The sequence below is a fragment of the Apteryx mantelli genome, chromosome 10 (genome assembly GCF_036417845.1).
Source record: "Apteryx mantelli isolate bAptMan1 chromosome 10, bAptMan1.hap1, whole genome shotgun sequence".
NCBI lineage: Eukaryota > Metazoa > Chordata > Aves > Apterygiformes > Apterygidae > Apteryx > Apteryx mantelli.
In genome coordinates, this window is record NC_089987.1 from 11005769 (window position 1) to 11028036 (window position 22268).

Sequence of the window (22268 nt, forward strand, 5' to 3'; positions counted from 1 at the left end):
CCACGCGGCCGGTTCGGGCGGGGGCCTCGCTGGGGCAGGTACAGCCAGCTCCGGGCAGGGGAGGAACCCGCAAACACGACTTGTCCTACCCTTTTTCAACACTTCCTAAGCCCCCTTTCCCTCAATCCGAGTAGCAGTTTATATGAAACACGCAGTTTTGTAAAATTCATCTCCGCAGCAAGGCAGGTAGACCATTTAAACAGATAAAACAGTAAACACAAATTACCATTCCAACAAACAGCTATCTCTTTCAAAGGTGAATCAGACCAAAAAAATTCAGTATTTGGTATGATTTTATTGTCCTTAGCATAAAATATGATAAAATTGTTACAAATAAACTTTGATTTTCAGATAATACAGAACAGTCCAGTCAGTGGCAAAATGCCACAGTAACAATATTTACAGGACACAGCAGCACAGCCTGGTGGCAACAAATGTGATATGGTTATTCTACAGCTGGAAAGTCATTGAAGTCTGTGACATTCCACTGTAAATATAGGTGTTGTTAAAAATTACAAACTGCCCTGTAATGACTTTGATAACCTCCTGAGCAGCAGCTCCTATAAAAAGAAAGAAAAAAGATAACATAGAATGGAGTTAGCAGGTCATATTTTAAAACCAGTAAAGGAATTTCATCTAGAACTCAATACACTAAAATTTGGACAAGGCTTGCTGCAACTCCAGGGTAAAATGCTTTTCAGTACTTGCTAATACAAAGCAGTCTCAAGAAGCTTGTTGCTTCAAAAGTTAGCTTCACATACACTTTGCTATACATACTTTCTATATACTGTAAATATCCTGTCAAAACAGGTAAAAATTTGTAAAAAATGTGTGAATGCATAAACTGCCACAAATTGTTACCTTTCTAAATGACTGAAATTGAAAAGTTCAATTAAGAAAGTTGTATACGCTTAATTTTCCCCCCTTAATCTGTAAAATAAAGAGGTCACTTCACTATGATCCCTGTGTGCTGCTGCAATATGAAGTATTTTGTAATTTCTTCAGAACAGAAGTTATCTTCACATATATTTCTAAAGCACTCTACTTATCAAAATTTGCTTAACCAGAAAAAAAAATCCTACATCCATATAACATTTAATACTTGAATATCTTTAGCACTGAACAAAGCCAAATAATGGAAGTAACTTAAACTAATACATAAGTATCTATTGAACATTATTTTTAATACCTGCAGATTGAATTAAGGGAAGCAATCAAGGCTATAGCTATCTAACAGATACTTAACAAAGTTAATGATGAACACATCTTCATTTAAATTAATGTAATATATTTAATATTACTACTATTTTTCTGTTTTTAATCAGCTATTTTCCAATTTACATATTCTTTTTAAGCTGCTATAACTGTTCACTGAGGTTATTTCATAAGTTCACACTGTTTCTTTCATTGACCTCAAATCTTAGTTATGCCCAGTTTTCTATATACTGTAGGAGGCCAGGTCTGGAGAAGTGAAAAGGGAAGGATTTTATTCTAATGCTATCTTTGACATCAGCCTGTGTTTACAGTCTTTTTCTGACACTAGAGAAGAATTAAAACAGCGAGATCCCAGTTCAAATATGGTACTACTACAGGTTTTTGTTTGTTTTCAAGTGAACCTTGGAAATACAGTGGCATTCTTACCTCCCATGAATGCAGCAATAGCATGTGGCTCAGCAGCTCCATAGCGACAACTGGAGAGCAGAGTAACAATTAGTATTTTCAGGTCAGTTTTACAGACAAAGGAAAGTGACAATTATCATACAGCACTTACAATTCATGAACATAGTCATCCTTCACTACTACAGACAACCCATGTTCTTGTAGAAAGCCAGTGAGGCAAGATTTCAGTTTTCCAATATCATCTTCTACCTGATAGTTGTAGACACCTGAAAAATAAATTAACTGTTTCATCACATAACTGTAACACCATATTCAAAATTAATGGGTTTAAGGGGCAATGTACATATTTTATATTTTTAAAACTATTTCTAAGGTTATTAATATAGTAGACTTAATACTAAACATATTTATTAAATATTTCCATTGATGGTGTTCATGATTAAGAAATTACTGCATAGCTGAATTAAGTCATAACACACCAGTGCTATCAATCCAGATAAATTCCTCAAGTTTCCAAAAAGAAAAACTTCTCACTTTAACTTTTGCACTAAAGTCATATATTAATACAGAAACACAAATATTTAATTTTTAGTTTATATCTAGTATTGTGATACTTAGATTTTTATATTTCTTATAATGACATATCTAACTGGTATTAACTTACCTGGGTATCTACCATGCTGCTTATAAAATCTATCTACAGCTCGTAGCATTATGTACAGAACTATTTCATTGTCTGGGTTATCCATATTGGAAACTGAAAAATGGAGAGAAAAGTTGTTAGCTGGTACAGATAAAATGGAAAAAAAATAGATTTTATATTTTTAAAAATCAAATATTTCCCATGGGCTTAAACTGTAAAAACTTTTAGTATCTTTTCTGCAGGAAGCAGAGATCATAACCAAAAAAGTCTGCAACTGAGACTCTCAGTTGAGTCAATTGTCAAATACACAATTGCGAATCCAGAGGGTGCATGACAAAAAGATACTGTATGTATTTTAAATAACCTCTGGTAAGTGAAAATATGTACATGTTTCAACTTTGCCAGCTACTATAACTTTAAATGAGATATTTCATTAGTTACTTTTTTAGGCTTTGCCATGCATGCTTTATATATTTAATTGTAATGACTGTAATTATACAACAGATTAAGTTCCTTAAGACACAGCTCAGTATTTTCCAGATCCCTGGGTTCTGAAAGAGGCCAAGACAATTGTTCTCAAATTTTTGCTTATGTGAAAACATCTTTCCAGCTCTGTCGGAAATAACCGAGATAAACTTTCCTGTATCTAGAATACTGTTGATGCCAAATTATAAAACTGCATATTGAAGTAGAATATATAACGTACAATTCTTTTTGATCACAAAACCATTCAAGTTGAAAATGCAATTAAAGTATGTGTAAAAAAGGAGTACTTACTAATCTCATCCTTGTTAAAAGTGTTTAAACCATATTCTTCAGACAGAGATCTACATCGCACTACTCGAAGAAAGGCTGAATTGCTGCCTGAGCAGAAGGTGCAGAAAGGAGAACATTACCTACTTGAATGCATCATTAATTATTAACTCTGTGTGTCTGATTTGTTAAAGATCAGAAAACTCAAACTTATCATGTATAGTTTTGTTTAACCCTTTCCCATTTCTTCAGGTAGCTCGAAGTAATAAATTCTATTAGGCTTCATTTAGATCTATGATCACAAGTATTTTAGCAAAATATTTACTTCTAGAATCTAAACGTATCTGTTGTGTTAACATAAAAACTCAACATGTGATTCTCCTTTATAGCAATTCATGGATCACAGCCATTAGCTTCGTTTTCCTCTTCCATGCTACAAATGAACATGGGTTCTTTTTATCTTCAGCCTTATTTAACACTGTCTCACATATTCTGAGTTAACATTCTAACAGTGCAGCTACAAGCAAGAAGAGGTTCTCAACCAGTATCAATTTTATGAACCAAATCAATGAGCAGCTACTAACCAGGCACTCAAAAAATAAGGAGCTTCATAAGGTTCTCAACTGCAGCAAAAAGCGTGTCCACATAGGGGCAACATGCTCTGGCCTACCTGCTTAGAGGCAAATTTTCCACTTGCATGGAAACTCAGTCAGACAATTGTATGGACACATATACACACCCATAACAGACATGACCTAAATTGTCATAAACAGTATTGCATCTTTGTTTTACTTTTTCAGACTACAGGAAGTTCACGGAGTCTGCGCTCTAAATAGTCAGTATCACAGAATGGGCAGAAGTGATTAGATACTAATCACAAAGAGGATACATTTCTTCAGGTCCAAACAGCAGGTATCTTTTTTTAAGCTTTATTATTGTGATTAAGGCATACGGAATACATCTGCCATCAAGAGTCTTTGTGGACTGAGATGTTGAACACCTGTAACTTCCACTGAAGATGGGAGATGCAAGATACCAGAAGATACTGAGCACTTTTTCGAAAAATTCAAATATTGAGCTATTGATTAATAAATACGTTATCATTCAAAACTTCCGGAATATTTCATCATTTGTATGAACACAGCCACAGAATCCAAGTATACTCACAAAGCAACTTTAATTCTCTTTCTGAAATTGACTCAGGTGCCTAAAAGAAAGAATATACTTGTTTCAATACAAACAATTATCAGAGAATTTGTTTTCAGAGATATTAGCATACTCACTGTGAAATAACTATGCCTTCTTCTAACAAAAGGTATTAGAAATTGTAACTAATATATCCCTCTACACCTTTGACTCTCATTTTATATTACCACATCAAAAGTGAGAAATAAAACAGACCATAGATATTAAGTTACATTAGAACTTTCCAAGAGAATGAAGTAATTAAGCCCTCCCTTCTTGTATCTGGCTCCTTTGACTTGTTTCTGCATATGTATCACAAAAAATTATTTTATTTCTGTCAGAAATATATTCGACCATACCTTGCCTAGTGACTGTAACAATTTAACAGCATGGTTACCCACAGCAGCAATATCTTTCTTTGCTTTTTCACGGTATCTGTTAATAATAAAAACAGCCTTATTGATTACAGCATAAAACTATCAATTTAAATTTGATATGGAGACCATTCCTTTTTGCCTTGTATTATAAAGACAGGATACAACCAACATGAATGGAAGTGAGCAACCTCAAGAGCATGAATGCACTTATTATCTCCTTACAACACTGTTCTGCAGAAGCTCTGAACTGTTTACTAAACATGCAGTTTAAAGACTACATGCATAACAGTGTTCTTAGCAACCGATTAACATTAAAAGGAGTATTACTACAAACAGAGGAATAATATTAAGAAAACATTTCAGAACAAGTAGCTATTAGTACTTCCTTGGACTTTACTACATTTTTGCATCTTAATATAGGTTTAACCATAGTACAATAATTTTGTCAAGAACTATGGCAATGCAAACATCTGAGCAACACAGTATTTCACGAAATTAAATTTAAGAGCTCATTTTGAGGAATGAACACTTGAAAATATTTATCAGGGAATTAAAACCTTATATTAATGCTTACTTGGAATATGAACTAAAGTAGATAATGATTTTCAAGTTCAGGATTGGTAGTTATAAAACACATTTAAAAGTTAGGGTGTATCTATGCAAATTGAAGTGATCATGATTTTGTTTGGCAAAATAACAACATAGGTTCTTGGCTTTACTCTCATTATATAGAGTAACTTTCATGGAGAAGTAACAATCAAATTTTCAACATTTAACAGATTTATATTTTTATATCCATCTTTTTAATGCTATTTGTGGCAGTTTGAGAAACATATCTCTAAAATTACAGTCTTCATTTTGATTAGTAAACACTATTAAAGACATGCAGTCCATTTTCTAGCACAGGTTGTGTTTCAGAGCCTATGGAGAAGCAATCAGAATTTGTTATAAACAATACTTTTGTATAGGAACAAGAGCAAGATGGAGCCTACAAAACCCTCAGTAGAATTGCACAGACAATAAAGATAAATCTTCTGCAAGATACTACTTCTTTTTAAAGAAAAAAGGAGAAAGAGGCAATCAACAGCAAAGATATGTCAAGACCGCAAAGAGGTCTTCTTGGCCAAAAGATCTGCATCAAGACCAAGATGCACAGCAGTGGTAAGGTCATACGGAGGACACATTATTGCAAGATGGCTTTCCTAAAATCTTGAACTTCACTGATGCTGTTTAGCATTTGCATTTAAGATGTTCATCCACTAAGTCTTCATCCTTATCATCTGCCAAGAAATCCCTTCAAGGGGGATTAATTAAAATTAAGTACTTATAAATCAGGAAACTAGAATTTCTACAGCCAGGTTGACACACATATGGGGGAAAAGACAAAAAGGCTGTGTTTTAGCAACATTTGCTTTAGGCACAGGTTCTGGACTGCAGTAGCTGGGCTAGGGGATCTTCTACCTAAGCAGCTCTTCAAGAGATTTAAAATTAAGAAAAGTGATCACTTCCAATCCAACCTTAGGAAATGGAGAGGTACGGAAGATTTAGATCCTGATTTCAAACAGCAGAGAGCAGACATTAGATGGGCCCAGGCTGCAGTGCTATCCTCACATACACAGATTTTTATTTTTTTTTTTTAAGAGGCTTCCAGGATTTTATCTACTTTGTGAGGTCTGAAGTCACTGTTCATTATCATTAATTAGTATTAAAGAAAAACTTGAATACTTACACATTTTGCAATTTGATAAATTTACTAGAATCTGCTATCATATCAGGAATAGTGCCCCGAACAGGTAAGCTTCCTTGTCCCTCATTTGCCACAAATTCCTTTACAGCTCGAGCCAAAATCCAAAAGGAGGATGACTGCAAGTGTACAACAGACAGTCATGTATACAAGTGTTATAAATAACACTATTCCTACATTTAACAGTCTTACCCTTACTTACTCATTACCTGCTCTGTGAGATTGATGCAACAATCATCATTAAAAATCTCTTCAATACACCTTGGAATCTATGAAAAAAGTTACATCAGGTTTGTATTTACTTGACTTTATTTCCTGAATTATTTCAACACTTATTACATAGATGATCCAATTCTAAGTGACCTCAGTTTCAAACCAAAATAATCTCTTCTGAATCTTGTGTACTTGGACATATTTCAAATAGCATTGTCTGAAAATAAGACACACGCTTTTGATCAAAAAGAATGTTATGAACAAAATCCCACCTTATTTACCTCTTTGAAATGGAGGAGAGTTTAAAAAACAGTAGCAACATCAGTACAAGGTATTATACCAGTCCCAGCTGTCCATCCTACCTGCCAGAGGTAAGGCAGCAAAAAGGCAGGGGAAGCAAAGGGAAGAATGGGCAGCGAAAGTGAAAGGGTTCCGACTTCTTAACTGCTGCAGTTTGGAGTCTGGCACATACACTGAAAGACACTTAATATCCTGGGACACGAACTGTAGTGGCTTAGATGCCAACAAAGTTTTACCTGCTGCTTTCCTGGAAGACTTAACTTCTTTGACTGCCTAAGTAAGTATCAGCACAGTTCAAACAAAAATGGAATGCAAGCTAGAAATGGCATAACAGAACATGCTTTCACCCCAGGTAGCTTTTGCAACTTAGTGTTAACTAGAGTAACATCACTGATGAGAGCACTAAAGCTGCTTTAAAATGTTAAGCAAACTGATGCAAGTATAGCTATATTTTATGTTCCTTAAAAAAAAAAAACCAAAAACACATAGGTCAATCCTAACTACAATGAGTTATTACCTCAGGAGAAAACAAACAAACAAAAAAACCACAACCCTCCCCCTCCACCACACACACTTTACTTCGTGTTTTCAAGCTTGACCAGTTTACGGAAAGAAATTCCATTTATATGCTCATTTAAGACAAAAGTACTGAATTTGATGCCCCAGAAGTCCCCTACCGCCCTTCATTTATATACAGAATGAATACTGCAGCAACAGGCTCAATACAGCACAACAGTTACTTTCTGAGTTTCTCTCCTAGTAATGTACTGAAAGCAGACATCATCCGTACCACTGATTGCTAGTTCAGTATAACTATATCAAATCACTTACTGGATTTTCCAATGCAAAGAAAAGCAGATCAGTGAAACTAAATTCTAAGATAGGGATACATTACTAATGAACTCTGGATGCTGAATTGTTCTATACTCGAATTCAATACATCAATAGCAAATAAAGATTTGCGCTATGCTACAGCACGATCTAATCCAGGCCTATTTTACATAGCATGATTTAAATTTTAAAATTGTACTACTCTTGTTTTACCTAAATATGCACCTTGCAGGTGCAATTGTTGTTGTCGTCATACAGTGGATAATATGCTGTGAAAAATGAAGCAGTTAATATTTCCAGTTCCTTGAACACTTCAAATTTCTTAGGTTTATTTTTACCTTTGTAGTACTTAATGCCGAGTTCACATTTTTTATAGCTTCTTCAAAGTTTTCTTCATCTTCTTGGGTCCCATTTTCATTCTTTAGGATACCTTATTGAGGGGAAGAAAAAAAAAAATCAATACAGAATCCCATTAATTCAAGCTTATCATTTAGGTTTTAATCAGTGAAGCAGATTCATTTTGGATGCATTTGTGGCACACTGACATATCAATAAAACATTCAATTATCAGTAAGAGATACTGATAAAACTAAACACATGATTATCAGAGAGTCCGCATATGATTATTTTTCACAATATTAAACAGAAGTCACTTTTTTACAAAAATATCAGTCAACTTGTATGAGAAGTAAAGAAACCAGTTTTATAATCACTAAATGAATATAGAAGTCAATAATAATAATAAAAAGCAACTCAACTCTTCCTATCCCCAGTCTTTTTTTTTTTTCTTTCTTTCTTTCTTTCCCCCCCTCCTCCTTTTTCCCTTCTGTTACACTAGCACAAATGCTCATGCATTCACATGGCAAGCCAGATCAGGAAATTGATCCACAAACTAACTTCACAATAGCTAATTGTCTTTTCAACCGGATCAGTCCCCTAATCCAACCTGGGGATGAGGATGACTAAATGATGAGAAGTTTCAAAAATTCAGTTCACATTTTTAGACATTTAGGACAATGTACTTCTAAATCTTTTTTTTTTAAAAATACCTCATTAATTTTAGCACCTGTAAAAGGCACTGTACTGACAGATCTGAATAAATGGAGTTTTCCATTCACAGACTAATTACAGCATATTTAGTAGCTTCGTAACCCCTTGCTCAGCCTGTATTCCCCTAGTTTCTTTCCATGCAGAATCAGCACATATAAAGTCAGAAAATAATTCACCCTGTCAGCCTCAAACACTGAATGGTCAAAGTTGGGGAGGTATGAGAGAATCACTGTGCATCCATCTCCAAAATATGAATATCATTCATAACTGAAATGGTTACCAACAATTTGGTGGTCCAACTGGCCAACTAATACTTCCAGTTAACAGCTCCAGTGTCAAAAGCCACTTGCTTTCCACTTTATCACATTTTTAGTATTAAACATTAATCTTCTCTATGGGATTCTCTCAGTGCCTCTCACTCCCAACCAAACCATACTCTTTATCTTAAATGGCAAACAATAAGAAATATATGCAAGCTGAATTTATAAGCAAATCATGGATTGTATGAACCTTCTGTATAAAGTGACAATTTAGCAGAAGGATTGTACTTCATACACTATTTTCATAAGTTAACCCTGAGAGAATCACAGAATCGCTGAGGTTGGAAGGGACCTCTGGAGATCATCTAGTCCAACCTCCCTACTCAGGCAGGGTCACCTAGAGCACATTGCACAGGATTGCATCCAGGCAGGTTTTGAATGTCTCCAGAGAAGGAGACTCCACCACCTCTCTGGGCAACGTCTTCCAGTGCTCTGTCACCCTCACAGTGAAAAAGTTTTCCCTCATGTTCAGATGGAACTGTCTGTGTTTCAGTTTGTGCCCGTTGCCTCGCGTCCTGTCGCTCGGCACCACTGAAAAGAGTCTGGTCCCATCCTCTCGACACCCTCCCTTCAGATACTTGTACACATTGATAAGATCTCCTCTCAGCCTTCTCTTCTCCAAGCTAAACAGGCCAAGCTCTCTCAGCCTTTCCTCATAAGAGAGATGTTCCAGTCCCCTAATCATCTTTGTAGCCCTTCGCTGGACTTGCTCCAGTAGTGCCACATCCCTCTTGTACTGGGGAGCCCAGAACTGGACGCAGTACTCCAGATGTGGCCTCACCAGGGCTGAGGAGAGGGGGAGAATCACCTCCCTCGACCTGCTGGCAACACTCTTCCTGATGCACCCCAGGATACCATTGGCCTTCTTGGCCACAAGGGCACATTGCTGGCTCATGCTTAACTTGGTGTCCACCAGCGCTCCCAGGTCCTTCTCCGCAGAGCTGCTTTCCAGCAGGTCAACCCCCAACCTGTACTGGTGACTGGGGTTATTCCTCCCCAGGTGCAGGACCCTGCACTTGCCTTTGTTGAACTTCATGAGGTTCCTCTCCGCCCACCTCTCCAGCCTGTCCAAGTCTCTCTGAATGGCAGCACAGCCCTCTGGTGTATCGGCCACTCCTCCCAGTTTGGTATCGTCAGCAAACTTGCTGAGGGTGCACTCTGTCCCTTCATCCAGGTCATTGATGAAGAGGTTGAACAAGACTGGACCCAGTACTGACCCCTGGGGGACACCGCTAGCTACAGGCCTCCAACTAGACTCTGTGCCACTGATCACAACTCTCTGAGCTCTGCCATTCAGCCAGTTCTCAATCCACCTCACTGTGCAACTTCCACTTATTTCTGCCAATGTGAAAATGTGATTCCTAAAACATACATTACCTTGTCTAATCAGTTGTCTGAAGGCTTCTTTTTCTTTGTAACTCTTAGGCAACTGATCACTTTTCTAAATTTAAAAACACAAAAAGATTTTATTTGTCTTAAAAATCTCGAATACTATACTCATTGTGTTCAGACTACTAAAATCTAAGAGTCCATCAAAGGTCAGTTATACTCATTTTTATTTCAATCAGCAACATTAAGATTTCACTTTCTTTGTTACAAGTTGCCAAAACAATAATTTAGTTTTGAAAAGACCAGTCTAAAGTAATAATAATAATAATAATAATAAAAAAAAAGTACATTGATGACTTATCCTGTTTTGCAATATACCTCATTGAACCATTTTGTTAGATACTTGGCTACAATCACAATCCAGGGAGTGTGGCTATGGTCCTGTAATTGAACAACAGAGAAATCTTTGTAAAATTTAAGAGAGAAGATAGAAGACAAATTAACAATCTATTTTAAAGGTATATTAATATTAGAATAATACCCCTTCCAGTGCTTGACCAGACAGAATGTGCTCCAGACTTTGATTCAGAAATAATGTTCTCTAACTACTATAAAAACAAATTACAATTCCTTTAAAGAAGTGTGGCTGAAGCAAGTTCTCCAACATTTTTCTGACGGGGAACTTATATATGCATAAATACCCATAGTACAAAGCTCAGTAGCAATAAGTAACCAAAAACAGTCAAAACAACAACAAAAAAAATTGTCCATGAATATTCCTTACTTCCTAAAATCCCCCTGCTTAAGACTTAAATATGAACTAACATTTGGGGCACAGGCTTAAAATAGTACCTCATGACTAATTCTACAGTTGCCTCTGCACCAATGAGGCTCTTCACCAAAAGAAAGTCATCTGGCAAGGGTCATTTTCATAGAATCCCTGTTCTATGACTGCATCAGTCTTTGGAGCACATAAAGCAAACCACATACCAACCTTTTTGTCCATATGATCCAAGTCATAAGACTGAATATGTTCCCTCAGTTCTGGAAATTGTTTGTCCAGTCTCAGATCTTCTAATGCATTGTCAGGGTGAGATTCAACAACTATGAAAAAGTTAATGTATTTCATGTTTTTATCTTCAGCCCTCAAAACAGATCTGCACATCAAATGCAGTATATTGCTTGCTCACGTAACTGCTAATTCTCAAAATAAGTGTTTTATGTAGGATAACAGTTTAATGTCAGAGGAAAATCTCCAGTTTTATTATTTGTTGCAGTCCATAATTTATATGCATTTCTCAAAGAATGTTCATGGTGAGGAACTGCAAACTATAGAGGAATTAAATACTAAATACCTCACAAGATAAAGATGAAAATCACAAAGTGACACTACATATAGAAGCTTTTTCTTTTTTTCTTTTCTTTTTTTTTTTTTTAAAAAGTCTTAATTTCAAAAAGCTCTCCTACCTGGATGTTCTTTAATAATGACTCTCATATACCCAACCAGCCCATAAGTCCTACAGACCAGCAGAGGAATGTTAGAGTTCCAGAGAAGTTCAGCTAAACGCAGCAAGGTACTGTCAACAAAAACATGATTTTTTAGATGCACAAGAGAACAACAGCAGTTAACCAGAAAAGTTACTTATATAAGAAGTCTTCTACGACAAAAATCTAATATCATTAGTATGATTTCAAGCACAAAATAAAGGATAGTAATTTTATACACGCCTTTATAAAATTCTGGAATTGTTTGTCTATTAGCTTACTCATATTTAACTCCATCATCCAAAATACTTTGAATATCAATTAAACAGAAAGCTTGGAAGAGTTGTGACTTGGGGGGGGGCGGGGGGAAGGGAGTGCGCAAGGGAGCGCGCAAGGGAGCGCGCAAGGGAGCAAGAGAATTAGATCTGTATACTGCACAAATACAATTCCTAGTGGAGGCAATTCCAATCAGAGGTTTCCAAATTGCACAGAAGAAATACCCTGTTCAGGAGCACCTGAAAGCAAGGGAGCCTCTGTTTCACAAGGAGGCAAGCTGGCTCTTACTTCTGTAGGAGACAGTAACTCTAGCTCCCCCATAAGTAAAGGGGAGGGAAGGGGTGGGGGAGAAGTACAAACAGTCACCTCCTTGCAAAAGCAAGATGCAGCTTTTCACCTAACCAGCAACATCTCGCCTCTGTGGAGGCAGCACTCCTACTGAAATGGAATCATGCTCTGCTCCCTTAAGTTTCTCATTACTCTGAGCATAGTCATTTTTAAGTTGTACTGTTTAATGGAAGGCAGCATGGGAGAGGCCTCTGAGAAGGCACAGGTTAAAAAAAAACAAAAAACTTGTGGTCTTAGGGTTTAAATATGCATTGTAATTACACAAACAAAATGGAAAGAGCTATATGAAATATAAAATACATTCACAAAAATCTAAAAGGTAACTCAGATCAAATTACCTGTTAGATTTTACATAAGAAGAATACTTGTTATTGCAATTTCGGACCAGAAACAACTTCCACTGCAGAAAAATACTAGACTCAAACAAGTATACCAGGAAATACCACTTAAGAGTCAATCACAGATCCGAAAGAGTTTCTAAACTAATATATGAAAAGGTCCATAGAAAAACACCATCATTTGCTACAACTTTCCTTCACAGGGAAAGAGTTTTGTTTTGCATAATTTCCCCAGAATATGTCTGCAATTGAAAGCTGTTTTTACAACTGAATAAAATTAAACACAAAAACAACAACCACACACACATAGCTTTAAATGATTCTTTACCTTTCTGGTAGCTGGGTCGCAACCACTAAGTTAAAGCGACTGAAAAAGGAGGGGTCATTGTCTAGAAGTTTTTCTGGACTCTAAATAATAGTGCAAAAAACATTTGAGTAAATATATAGTAAAAATTTCTGAAAATATAGCAAGTTTGTTCAACATGAAATTGAATGCAAAGTCTTAAATGAAGCTAAAAAATTATGACGAACTTACAAAACAGTATTTAAAACACAAATGGACTTGTTGCAAGTAACGACATCTTTCTCAAAGGCCAAAACTAAGGTACTTAAACCGAAACATTATAAGGAATGTGTAACTATTATTTCATACTTTCACTATATTGTATAACACAAAATCTACAAATAATTAAGAAAACAAACCTCTTCCACAAAGTTTCCAGAAACATCATTATTCAACTCTTGCAAGAGCTCAGTGGCACTCTGAGCACGATTCTGTTTTAAAAACAATTAAAATAATTTCTTTAATATCTCAAAATGCAATTTACATATTGTACTTGTATTACATATGCTATGCAATAAATAAGTAGATTTCATCACATACTAAAATTTATTATTCCAAGCCTTATTTATCTGAAGGAAAAAAAAAAAATCCACACACTGAATAGCAGGTATCTGAGACCGTTTTTCAAAATACCATTTTAAAAACAATAATTATGCCATAGCTGTTTATTAATTTCCAGTTTCGCTGGAGAATTTTGGGGAGTTACCTATGCCTTTTGTAGTCTCATATTTTTGTAATTTTTTTCCCCCCATCCACCTGAGATTGACTCCCTTCAGCCACAATTCTCTTCCACCCTATCCTTCCAAGAATACTCTTAACCAGGTCCTGTTAACTTTTTTATCCAATGTTGCCAGAATTGAACTTTTGTTCTCATTTAAAAGCAACTAAAAAGCAGTCATGAAGAATTTTATCAAAGAATAAAGGGATTTTAAACTATATGTACATGCTTTTACCATTACTCATAACACTACATTTGAGCATTTACTCAAACTCGCATTCTTGCGATGTATATAAAGTGACATTTGTTATCTCCTTACCTGACCAATATGGCTTTTTTGGAGAAAGAAGCTGAAAAAGGAGACAAGAAAAGAATACTATGTGTGAATTTTTATTTTGAAGAAAACCAATTTTAAAGTTACCTTAACTAGTGCATAATATGTTATTGTGCCTCACATACAACAAAATAAGGTCCCACTTAAATCTGCTTTTCCCCTCACGATCAGTTTCTTGAGGAAACTTTTCAATGCCTGAGTCACCAACCTGAAAAATAAGACATACCAAACTTTTCTAGAAGTAAGTGTCATGCTACAGATTTGTTTTCACTAGGCTAATTAAAGACCCATTAGTACTCATTTCTTCATGTAAGGCTATATCCTTACCCCACACATAACCCCCGTAAGTAGACAGATAACTGCAGGTGTATACCTGAACCATAGAAGAAAATGATGTAGAATAAGTAGACAAATTATTTTTGATTAGAATGTTTTGTAAAGAGTTTTTTATTCTTTTCCTAGCTGCATACAAGCTAATGCCTAGTTAATTTTGTAGCTTTTGAAGCTGCACAAGATAAAGGGACATAAGTCACAGTTTCACAATAATTAACTAACTAAAATAAGGCTTTTTTGTCACCAAAACTATTATGCCATTATGGTAAAGTATATTTCACCATGCTGAAAGTCAAGCAAATCTTAGGCCTCAAGATGAGAGCAAACAAGTAACATAGATATTTTTTATGTTTATAAACACTTATAAAGTAGACCTGTGTCTTATACACTAGATATGTGAAGCATAGACCTTTACAGTACAAAACAGCAACTAAAAAAAAGCACGTCAAATTAAGAAGCTAATGTTGAATTGCTGATTATGTGTGCTGATTATATATTTTATGTAATAAAAAAATATAAAATACAAAAGGTTTTGAGAAAATACAGAGACTTAAAATTATAGAGAATTGTAAATAACTAGAAGTATACAGATGGATACTTATGAAGCCCTATTACTTCTCAATTTGTAAAGGAAACCAGTAACAAACCTACTTGTTTCCAACATCTTCTCCAGAGACCCGATTCCCATCAACAATTGTAAATGAGCCAATACCTTTGGGAAGAAAAAAAAATACTATGAATAACTAAAAACTATGAACTTGTTATCAGAAATATTACTAAGCAATTATAGAACTGAGTTTTTTTTTTTTAAACCTGGTAGCACTAAGTTCTTGAGTATTTCCGTTCCTGTGGCTGTTGCATTTATCACACAAACATGAGCAGATTCTAAAGCTTCTTGTCCATGGTCACCCCACAATCTGTAAAGGAATGGAAACAGAAATATTCAGAAAACAGTTCATTTCAGAAGGTTAATCCAGTACAGAGAAATGAAAGAATCTAAACAATTGAAAATGTAGTCTAGCATACTACTTTTCGTTCACTGTTAAGCAGAGCTAGCTAGTGCTTGCCAGAATAAGCTTTCTCAGGGAAGATTTACTGTGATGAAACTAAAGCCTTCTAAAGAACAATCCCATTCTACTGAGGTTTCATTTTCTCCAGTTTTATATTTTATGCCATATGAATACAGAAACTTATTTCTATTTTAATATATTTTACTTTTTCAAATCAGTATGGGTCAAATCAGTCCTTACTCAAAGTTTTCCTTGAAAACATCTTAGACCTGAAAGGTCTCTTTTATAGAAGTTTTAATATAAATAATACACTGTTTAATTTGAGATGACACCAGACACTGAAACGTCAACATTACAAGCAGCTAGGTAATCAGTCTTGATGAGGTACACTGTTCGGTAATGTATTTAAGATATCAGTAAAAACAGCATTCATACTGAAATGTTGGCTGCACAGTAATCAACAGCAAAGGCCCCACTGATTTCATGCAGGCTGCCACTTCACGCTCTTCAGCTGTAGCAAAAAGCTACTGAGGAGACACAGCACAGTATTAAAACTACTGTTAGTGCTTTCAGTGTATGCAAGCATATGAAAATTAAGAACAGCCCAAGCCCCCCTCCCCACGCCAGCTGCTTCCAGTACAGGCGCCTCATCTAAGGCTGCTTTCTTTCTGCCGCTTCCCCCAAGGCAGCGCAAACACCGCGAGGCAGCGCGGAGCGCCAGCTAAGCAACCTGTCCCGGCTACTGCCGCGGCAGGCAGGCAGGCAGACAGGGAAGGCAGGCAGGAAGGAAGGAGGCTCCCCGGCTGCCTGCGCGACCGCCCCCGCTCGGGCCGCCTCTCCCAGGGCTGCTCCGGGCTCCAGAGCCGGCAGCGCAGGGGCAGGCACAGGCCTCCCGCAGGGGAGCGGCGGCGGCGCCCGCTCGGCTCGGCTCGGCCCGGTCCGCAGCGCGAGGCGAGGCAGGGCCAGGCGCCGCGGCAGCCCGCTCTCGGCCCCGCCGGGCCGAGCGGCAGCACCGCGCCTCGCGTCCCGCCGGCGGCGGCCGCGCTACCTGAGCTGCCGGTCGTATTTCTGCTCCTTCAGGCTGGCTCTGCCCTGCTGCGCCATAGCGGCCGCTCCCCCGCGGCAGCCGCTGCGCAGGCGCGCGCGCGCGCCCGCCAGCGCCGTTGGGGCGGAGCCCGGCGCGAGGCGGCGCCGGGCGCGGCTGAGGCTGAGGCCGAGGCCGAGGCCGAGGCCGGACAGCGGCGGGGTGGTGCCGGTGCCGGTGCCGGTGCCGCCCGGCGGCCGCGGCTGCGGCTCCCGTCAGGCCCGTGCGGGAGCGGCGGCTGCGCCCCGCGGCCGTGGCGGGCAGCGTCCTGCCGCCTCGCTGGGCTCCGGCTCCCGGTGGCTGCGCCGTTGCTCCCCTCCCGACCTGGGTCATAGGGGCGGGAGGAGCTGGGCGCTGAGCTTTCCTGGCGGAGGGAAATTACGGGGGCAGTAAGCTGCGCTGCCGGGCTCCAAGTATTCCCCTCGCTTCCCCCCCCCCCCTTTTTTGGGTGAATCGCTAGCAAGTGCTTGAATCGTATGTAAATATGTGAAACGTTTGTGCTGCCGGAGGGATTTTATCAACTCCGGCCAGGATACGAGAAGAGCTGCTGTCGTCCTTAATGAAATGTGACCCATCCACTCGGAAAACGCCGAAAAGGGAGCGCCGAGAAAGCAGGGCCGCGGCCCGGGCCCCGGGAGGCGGCGGGGGCAGAGGCAGAGGCACGGCGGGCTCTTCCCTTGTGAGCGTATTTCTGAAAATGTGCTGCCGTTTGGGGATTTGGGCATTCGTAGTGGGTGTTTCTCTTCAACTCTCAGTCCCCTCTTTGATAAGTTTTGAAGCATTTTGTGACAGTCTGAGCCAGTAGCCCTTCAGATACCTACACTCAGAAAAATCAGTTCAAACACTCTTGCAGAGACTGTGCGTTATCACAGTCATTACGGATTACTGTAGCACTGAGACATACAATCGGAAATCTTTGTCGGGTCTAAGTTCTTCTGCTGTGAAAATCTTTTCACATAGGATCAATACGGTTTGTAAAAGAGAAAACTTTTGCATCTTTAAAAATTTCAGCCAAGTTTTTTGTCAATAAATTTCAACAACAAAAGAGGTCCTAAAGCCTGTTTATCATTCCAGCTGATTTGTTAGCACATAAAAGTTATTATGTTATCCTTTTAATCCGCTTCCATTTAGAAAATTGAGTTTGCTGTGTATCTACTGGAATAAAATACACAACAGTTCAATGATAATTTAGTGCTTTATGCTGTGTAGATGACATTGCGAGACAATATAGTCCTTCCTCTTTTTTTTCCCCCATATACAGTATCTCCTCCAAACTTCATTTTTCTCAGGCTTTGTGTTTGCTGTCTCACAGTAAATCCTTCCTTCTGTTGAAATTTCAGCGACTGTTAAAATATTTAGTAGGAATATTCTGTTTACCAATGTCAAAAGTCAGGTCGTTCCATTCTTGCTATCTGTTACAATTACATGGTTTCCACTGGTCAAACCATAAATTATAAGTACTTTTTCAGACTTAGTTCCAAAATACAGTTCCTACTTCTAGCATAAAGCAGTCAAACATGTATTGCTTTAAAAGTCAAAGACTAGTTATAGCAAATAGCATGTGAAGACCAGGAAGCTCCCAGGGCGCCAGGCACCCAATTCCTCCTCCCTTTTCTGCCCCACTTTACCCAGAATGTTCCTAACAAATTCCTGCTTTTCTCTTGGCCTTCTCTGTTCTTCTTTCATATTTTACTCAGGTTTGTTCTCTTGCAAAATTGTCTGTTAGTCTTATGCATGTTTTTTTCTTCTCAATCTTTTCTTTACTTAGGGACCCTTTTTTTTGGTTTATCCCTTATGCCAGGGAGAGATGCCCAGTAAATACATGCCAGGGCCTTTCCCCTTGAAATCTCACGAAACTCACGATACAGCTGTGGGAGAAGAGTTAGCACTCCAGCTCCTGCACTTACACTAGATGCATGAGAACATCAGGGTTTTTTCTACAATCATGATCACTTTTTTGTGTTTGCAAAGAGAATACAAAACTTAAGTTTTACATTGTCAAACAACAAGTGAAGATTGTCACAATTTTTTAAATAAAACACCCCAATTTTTTTTTTTTTTTCTGGGATGATTCTGAGTTTTAATGTTTGGCCTTGGCAGCACTCCCTCCTGCTCATGTTTACATTGTAAAGTATTTTTGTACAGTTTTTGGATTGATTAGAAATTCTTTTAAGTTTCACAAAAAACAGGTATCACCCTAGTATAACTCCCATTTAGAAACTGCCAGCATTAGTAATTGCAATGTAAGAAGAGAGATGAGCTGTCTGGATAAACTAGATACTCTTTCAAGAACCTGAGGTGTAGGCAAGCTCTGGAGTGATTAATGTTTTAACATTTAATCTGCTCCTATCTATTGTTCTTCAAATGTTCTAGGGTGTGCAGCCTGTATCCAAACTGATTGTATTTCTGCCATATTTTGTTAATAGGCAATGACACATCAGACACATTCATATGCATTAAATAAAGAAGGCACATGACACCTTGTTCAAATTATTAAAATATTAATTATAAATGTTGTTATTACTAAGGGTGCTCAAAAAGGATAATTACCAAGCTACTTAAGCAAATACACTTACAGCACCCTATAGCCATTCATCTTGGCAACAAATAACTATCCTTTCCTTTCCTGTCTCCTAAAATTGAACTCTGTCCCTCTACAGTGATGCATTATTATACACTAAATGTATTATCTCCAAGTGACATAATTTCATAGTGCAAATATCTCCAAATGACTCCAGATCTGGATTATAGAGCACACTCGCCTTAGTGATTCAGAAATCCAGTTTTCTCAAACCCTCAAAGCCTGATATGTTGAACTTTTATTTACCAATTCCAATCTTGCTTGGAGCTTTCTAACAGTAATGGTTAGTTCTTATATAGCAATTTTAATAGAGAGACATCAAATTAAATCATAAAGAAAATTATTCCTTATACAGCAAAGGGAAAACTGAAGCATTTCTCATTTGTTCAGTATCACAATGTAGTGACAGGTTCAGAAAAACAACCCATGTATTTGTCCCAGGCTGCTGGTCTGTTCACTCATCTTTATTGTAAAAGAGGAATCAAAAACATAAGTATGAAGAAGGTGGGCAAAGATAGAATTATTTTTTAAAGCAGCTTGGAATGTTCCACTGTGGTAGATGGAATTATGTCTTCCTGTCATTCACTGTTAAGCAGACAAATTTTAAGATGTAGCCTGGGCCCTTGGGAAATTTGTGAAAATCACGAGTACTGCACTTTTAACTCAGCACTGAAGACATGTAACTTTTAAGCATCAACTACTCCGTTCTTTTGCTTCCGTAAGTTTGACTTGATGAGTGTGATGTAATTAGCCATTATTTAAGCTAGTGAAAATAAGACCAGAATCTGATTACTACCTACAACTATTTAAGTGATATTCTTAAATGATATTTTGAGGACATAATCAGTGAAAACACGTTATCAGAGGCAGCCAATATTGAGAGACATCAGGGTTACAGAATAATCTGATATTTGTATACACATTAGTATCACCTCAGCTTTAAGGAAAACTTAATTTTTGCCTCTAAAAGAAACAAGGCTAATTGGATGGGTGAGCATATTAAACACTGTCTTAAATACACTGGCTATCATTCATAGCTAAAATTGTATTCATTCTGTTTTTATCTGTTCCTTTAAGTTACTGTCACTCTCCTTTTCACTTTTTCTAAATTCAGCTGTTTAAACCTCCATTTTATAAAAAATCTAACAGTTCACTTCCTGTCATATCTTAAGCATGTTTTCTCTTGTCGCAGTTTTTCCTATGCCCTTCCTTTGAAGGCCACATATTTAGCCATCTGTATGTTTTTGAATAGGACAAGATAAAAACTTAAGTGTTGAATGGTATCAAATGCATATAGACATTAGTTCACTCCAGTGGCACTGTGCTCTGAGAACAGAATCTGAGTCTCAGTTTTCAAGTTTCTCTTGAAAATAATTGCTCAGTATTCTCTGCCTTGAATACAAATTTTCCCCAGTCTATTCACTGCTTTTTTAAAGATGCAAAATTCCTCTTCCATTTCTTCTTGCCACTGGTAAATTGATAATTTTTGTATTTTTTTCTCATGGTCTAGAACAGTTTTACTGACTAGCTGCCTCAGACTGATTCTGTCCATACCTGATTTCTGTGTATGTCTACAAACCCAGCACAGAGCCAAACTAGAACAGGAACCAGAAGCATCAAAACTTCTCTCAGCTAATGAGTCCTACTAAGCAGCAGAATATATTAACCCAATGGATTTACCATGGCAGCAGTTATACTGCTTCCAGTACTGGAGTCACCTTGAGTGCCTGTGTATGGCACTGTTTGGCTGCACAGACATACCTGCAGTATCAGTGCCATCAGGCCCACCCAAGGGTCTAAGTATAACTTGCTCATTTACCACAAGTAAATTGAGAAGTTGATCTGAGTAAATCATTGTAAAATTGCTCTGTGGACGTCTTTACAGCATTTTACATCCCTTATTGAGTTGTTTAGCTTGCATCAGTATATCTCAAAGGTTCTGCATCCAACTCCTATGGAAAGCTCCTGAAAAAGGAAATGAATTCTTACCAGGTAGCACAACAATATAAAAATTGCTTAAAATGCTTTCATTGATTTTTGCCTCTTTCATTTTCTTGGTTGCATAACAGGAGATTCCCTAACTGTGTGTGCTGTTGTCTTTGTGAAAATCAATGATACATTTATAAAATATAGCCTTGACAGATTGCATTGCCTTCGATCTAATAAAATTACTGCTAAGAAGCCATTTTTCTTGCCACAAGATGTCTTAGAGCTTTTACATCTGCAGACTGGATAACTCATTGTAGCTTCTTCATTAGTTTAGCAGGATGCTGGCAACTACTGGATCATACCAGATCACTAAGATTTCATAAACTGGCTCCATTCTCTAGAGTCTGCCATGTCCTGTTCCCTAATCTAAGTACTTTTTTTTGGTCTTTTAAAAAGTTTCTTTAGATTTACAAAGAAAAACCCCAAATAGTCAATTTATCCATAACTGGTGTGGCCTTGCTTAGTTTAAAGGCAGCACAAATCAAATCATATTTCTGAGGTAAGAATGTTCTCCATTTCTTCTAAGCATTGATTCTGAAGTTTAATTGCAAATCAAGTAGTAACATCATTAATTTTTTGCAGCTGAAGAGAGTGTGTAACAAAAGAGAGGGCTATAACTAGGAGATGTTTCTCCTGCAGAATACACAAAACAGAAGGGTAGATCCCTTCACAGCCTGCACATGTTGCTCTACCCTGATGCTCACTCTTTGGCAGGTCATATGGCTCTTGCTTGTGGGTGGAGAATGGGAAAACACTTTTTTTTTTTTAATCTTGCATTTGATCCCTGTGTACAAGAACTTTGCTAGCTGCTACCCAGACGACTTTGGCTCCTAAGTCCTAGGACATCAGTTACCTGAGTTTTACATTTTCCTTTTACTGCACTGAATTAGGTTACAGAGCGAGCAGCAGCAAGGTGTAGCAGCAGCAAAGTTGGGAGCAGGAGATCGCGTCCGTCCTGCAGGAATTGCTTTGGTTGCTCTGTATCTTTAAGAGGCTGACCCTATCCCACGGTGAGCCTTTATAAAGGCAGGTAAGCAGCAGTGCCCTGATCAAAGAGCTGAGAG

General features: G+C 37.8%; 1 protein-coding gene across 2 annotated transcripts; it reads right to left on the reverse strand.

Moving 5' to 3' along the window:
- Positions 1–275: 275 nt before the first annotated feature.
- Positions 276–16686, reverse strand: NAE1 (NEDD8 activating enzyme E1 subunit 1). Of its 2 annotated transcripts, XM_067302479.1 has the most exons (21): positions 16599–16669; positions 15986–16077; positions 15354–15457; positions 15192–15252; positions 14193–14223; positions 13515–13586; positions 13141–13220; positions 11833–11942; positions 11360–11469; positions 10744–10806; positions 10414–10477; positions 8005–8096; positions 6532–6591; positions 6308–6441; positions 4561–4636; positions 4184–4223; positions 3041–3127; positions 2285–2377; positions 1772–1886; positions 1642–1691; positions 276–560 (listed from the first exon to the last, which is right to left on the reverse strand). In XM_067302479.1, the coding sequence occupies exons 2-21, from the start codon at positions 16033–16035 to the stop codon at positions 451–453; spliced, it is 1602 nt and encodes a 533-aa protein (XP_067158580.1). In that variant the 5' UTR covers positions 16036–16077; positions 16599–16669; the 3' UTR covers positions 276–450. The 2 variants fall into 2 exon arrangements, with proteins under 2 accessions (XP_067158580.1, XP_067158579.1); XM_067302478.1 differs by lacking the exon at positions 15986–16077 and having other exon boundaries at positions 16599–16686.
- Between the last annotated feature and the right edge of the window lie 5582 nt (positions 16687–22268).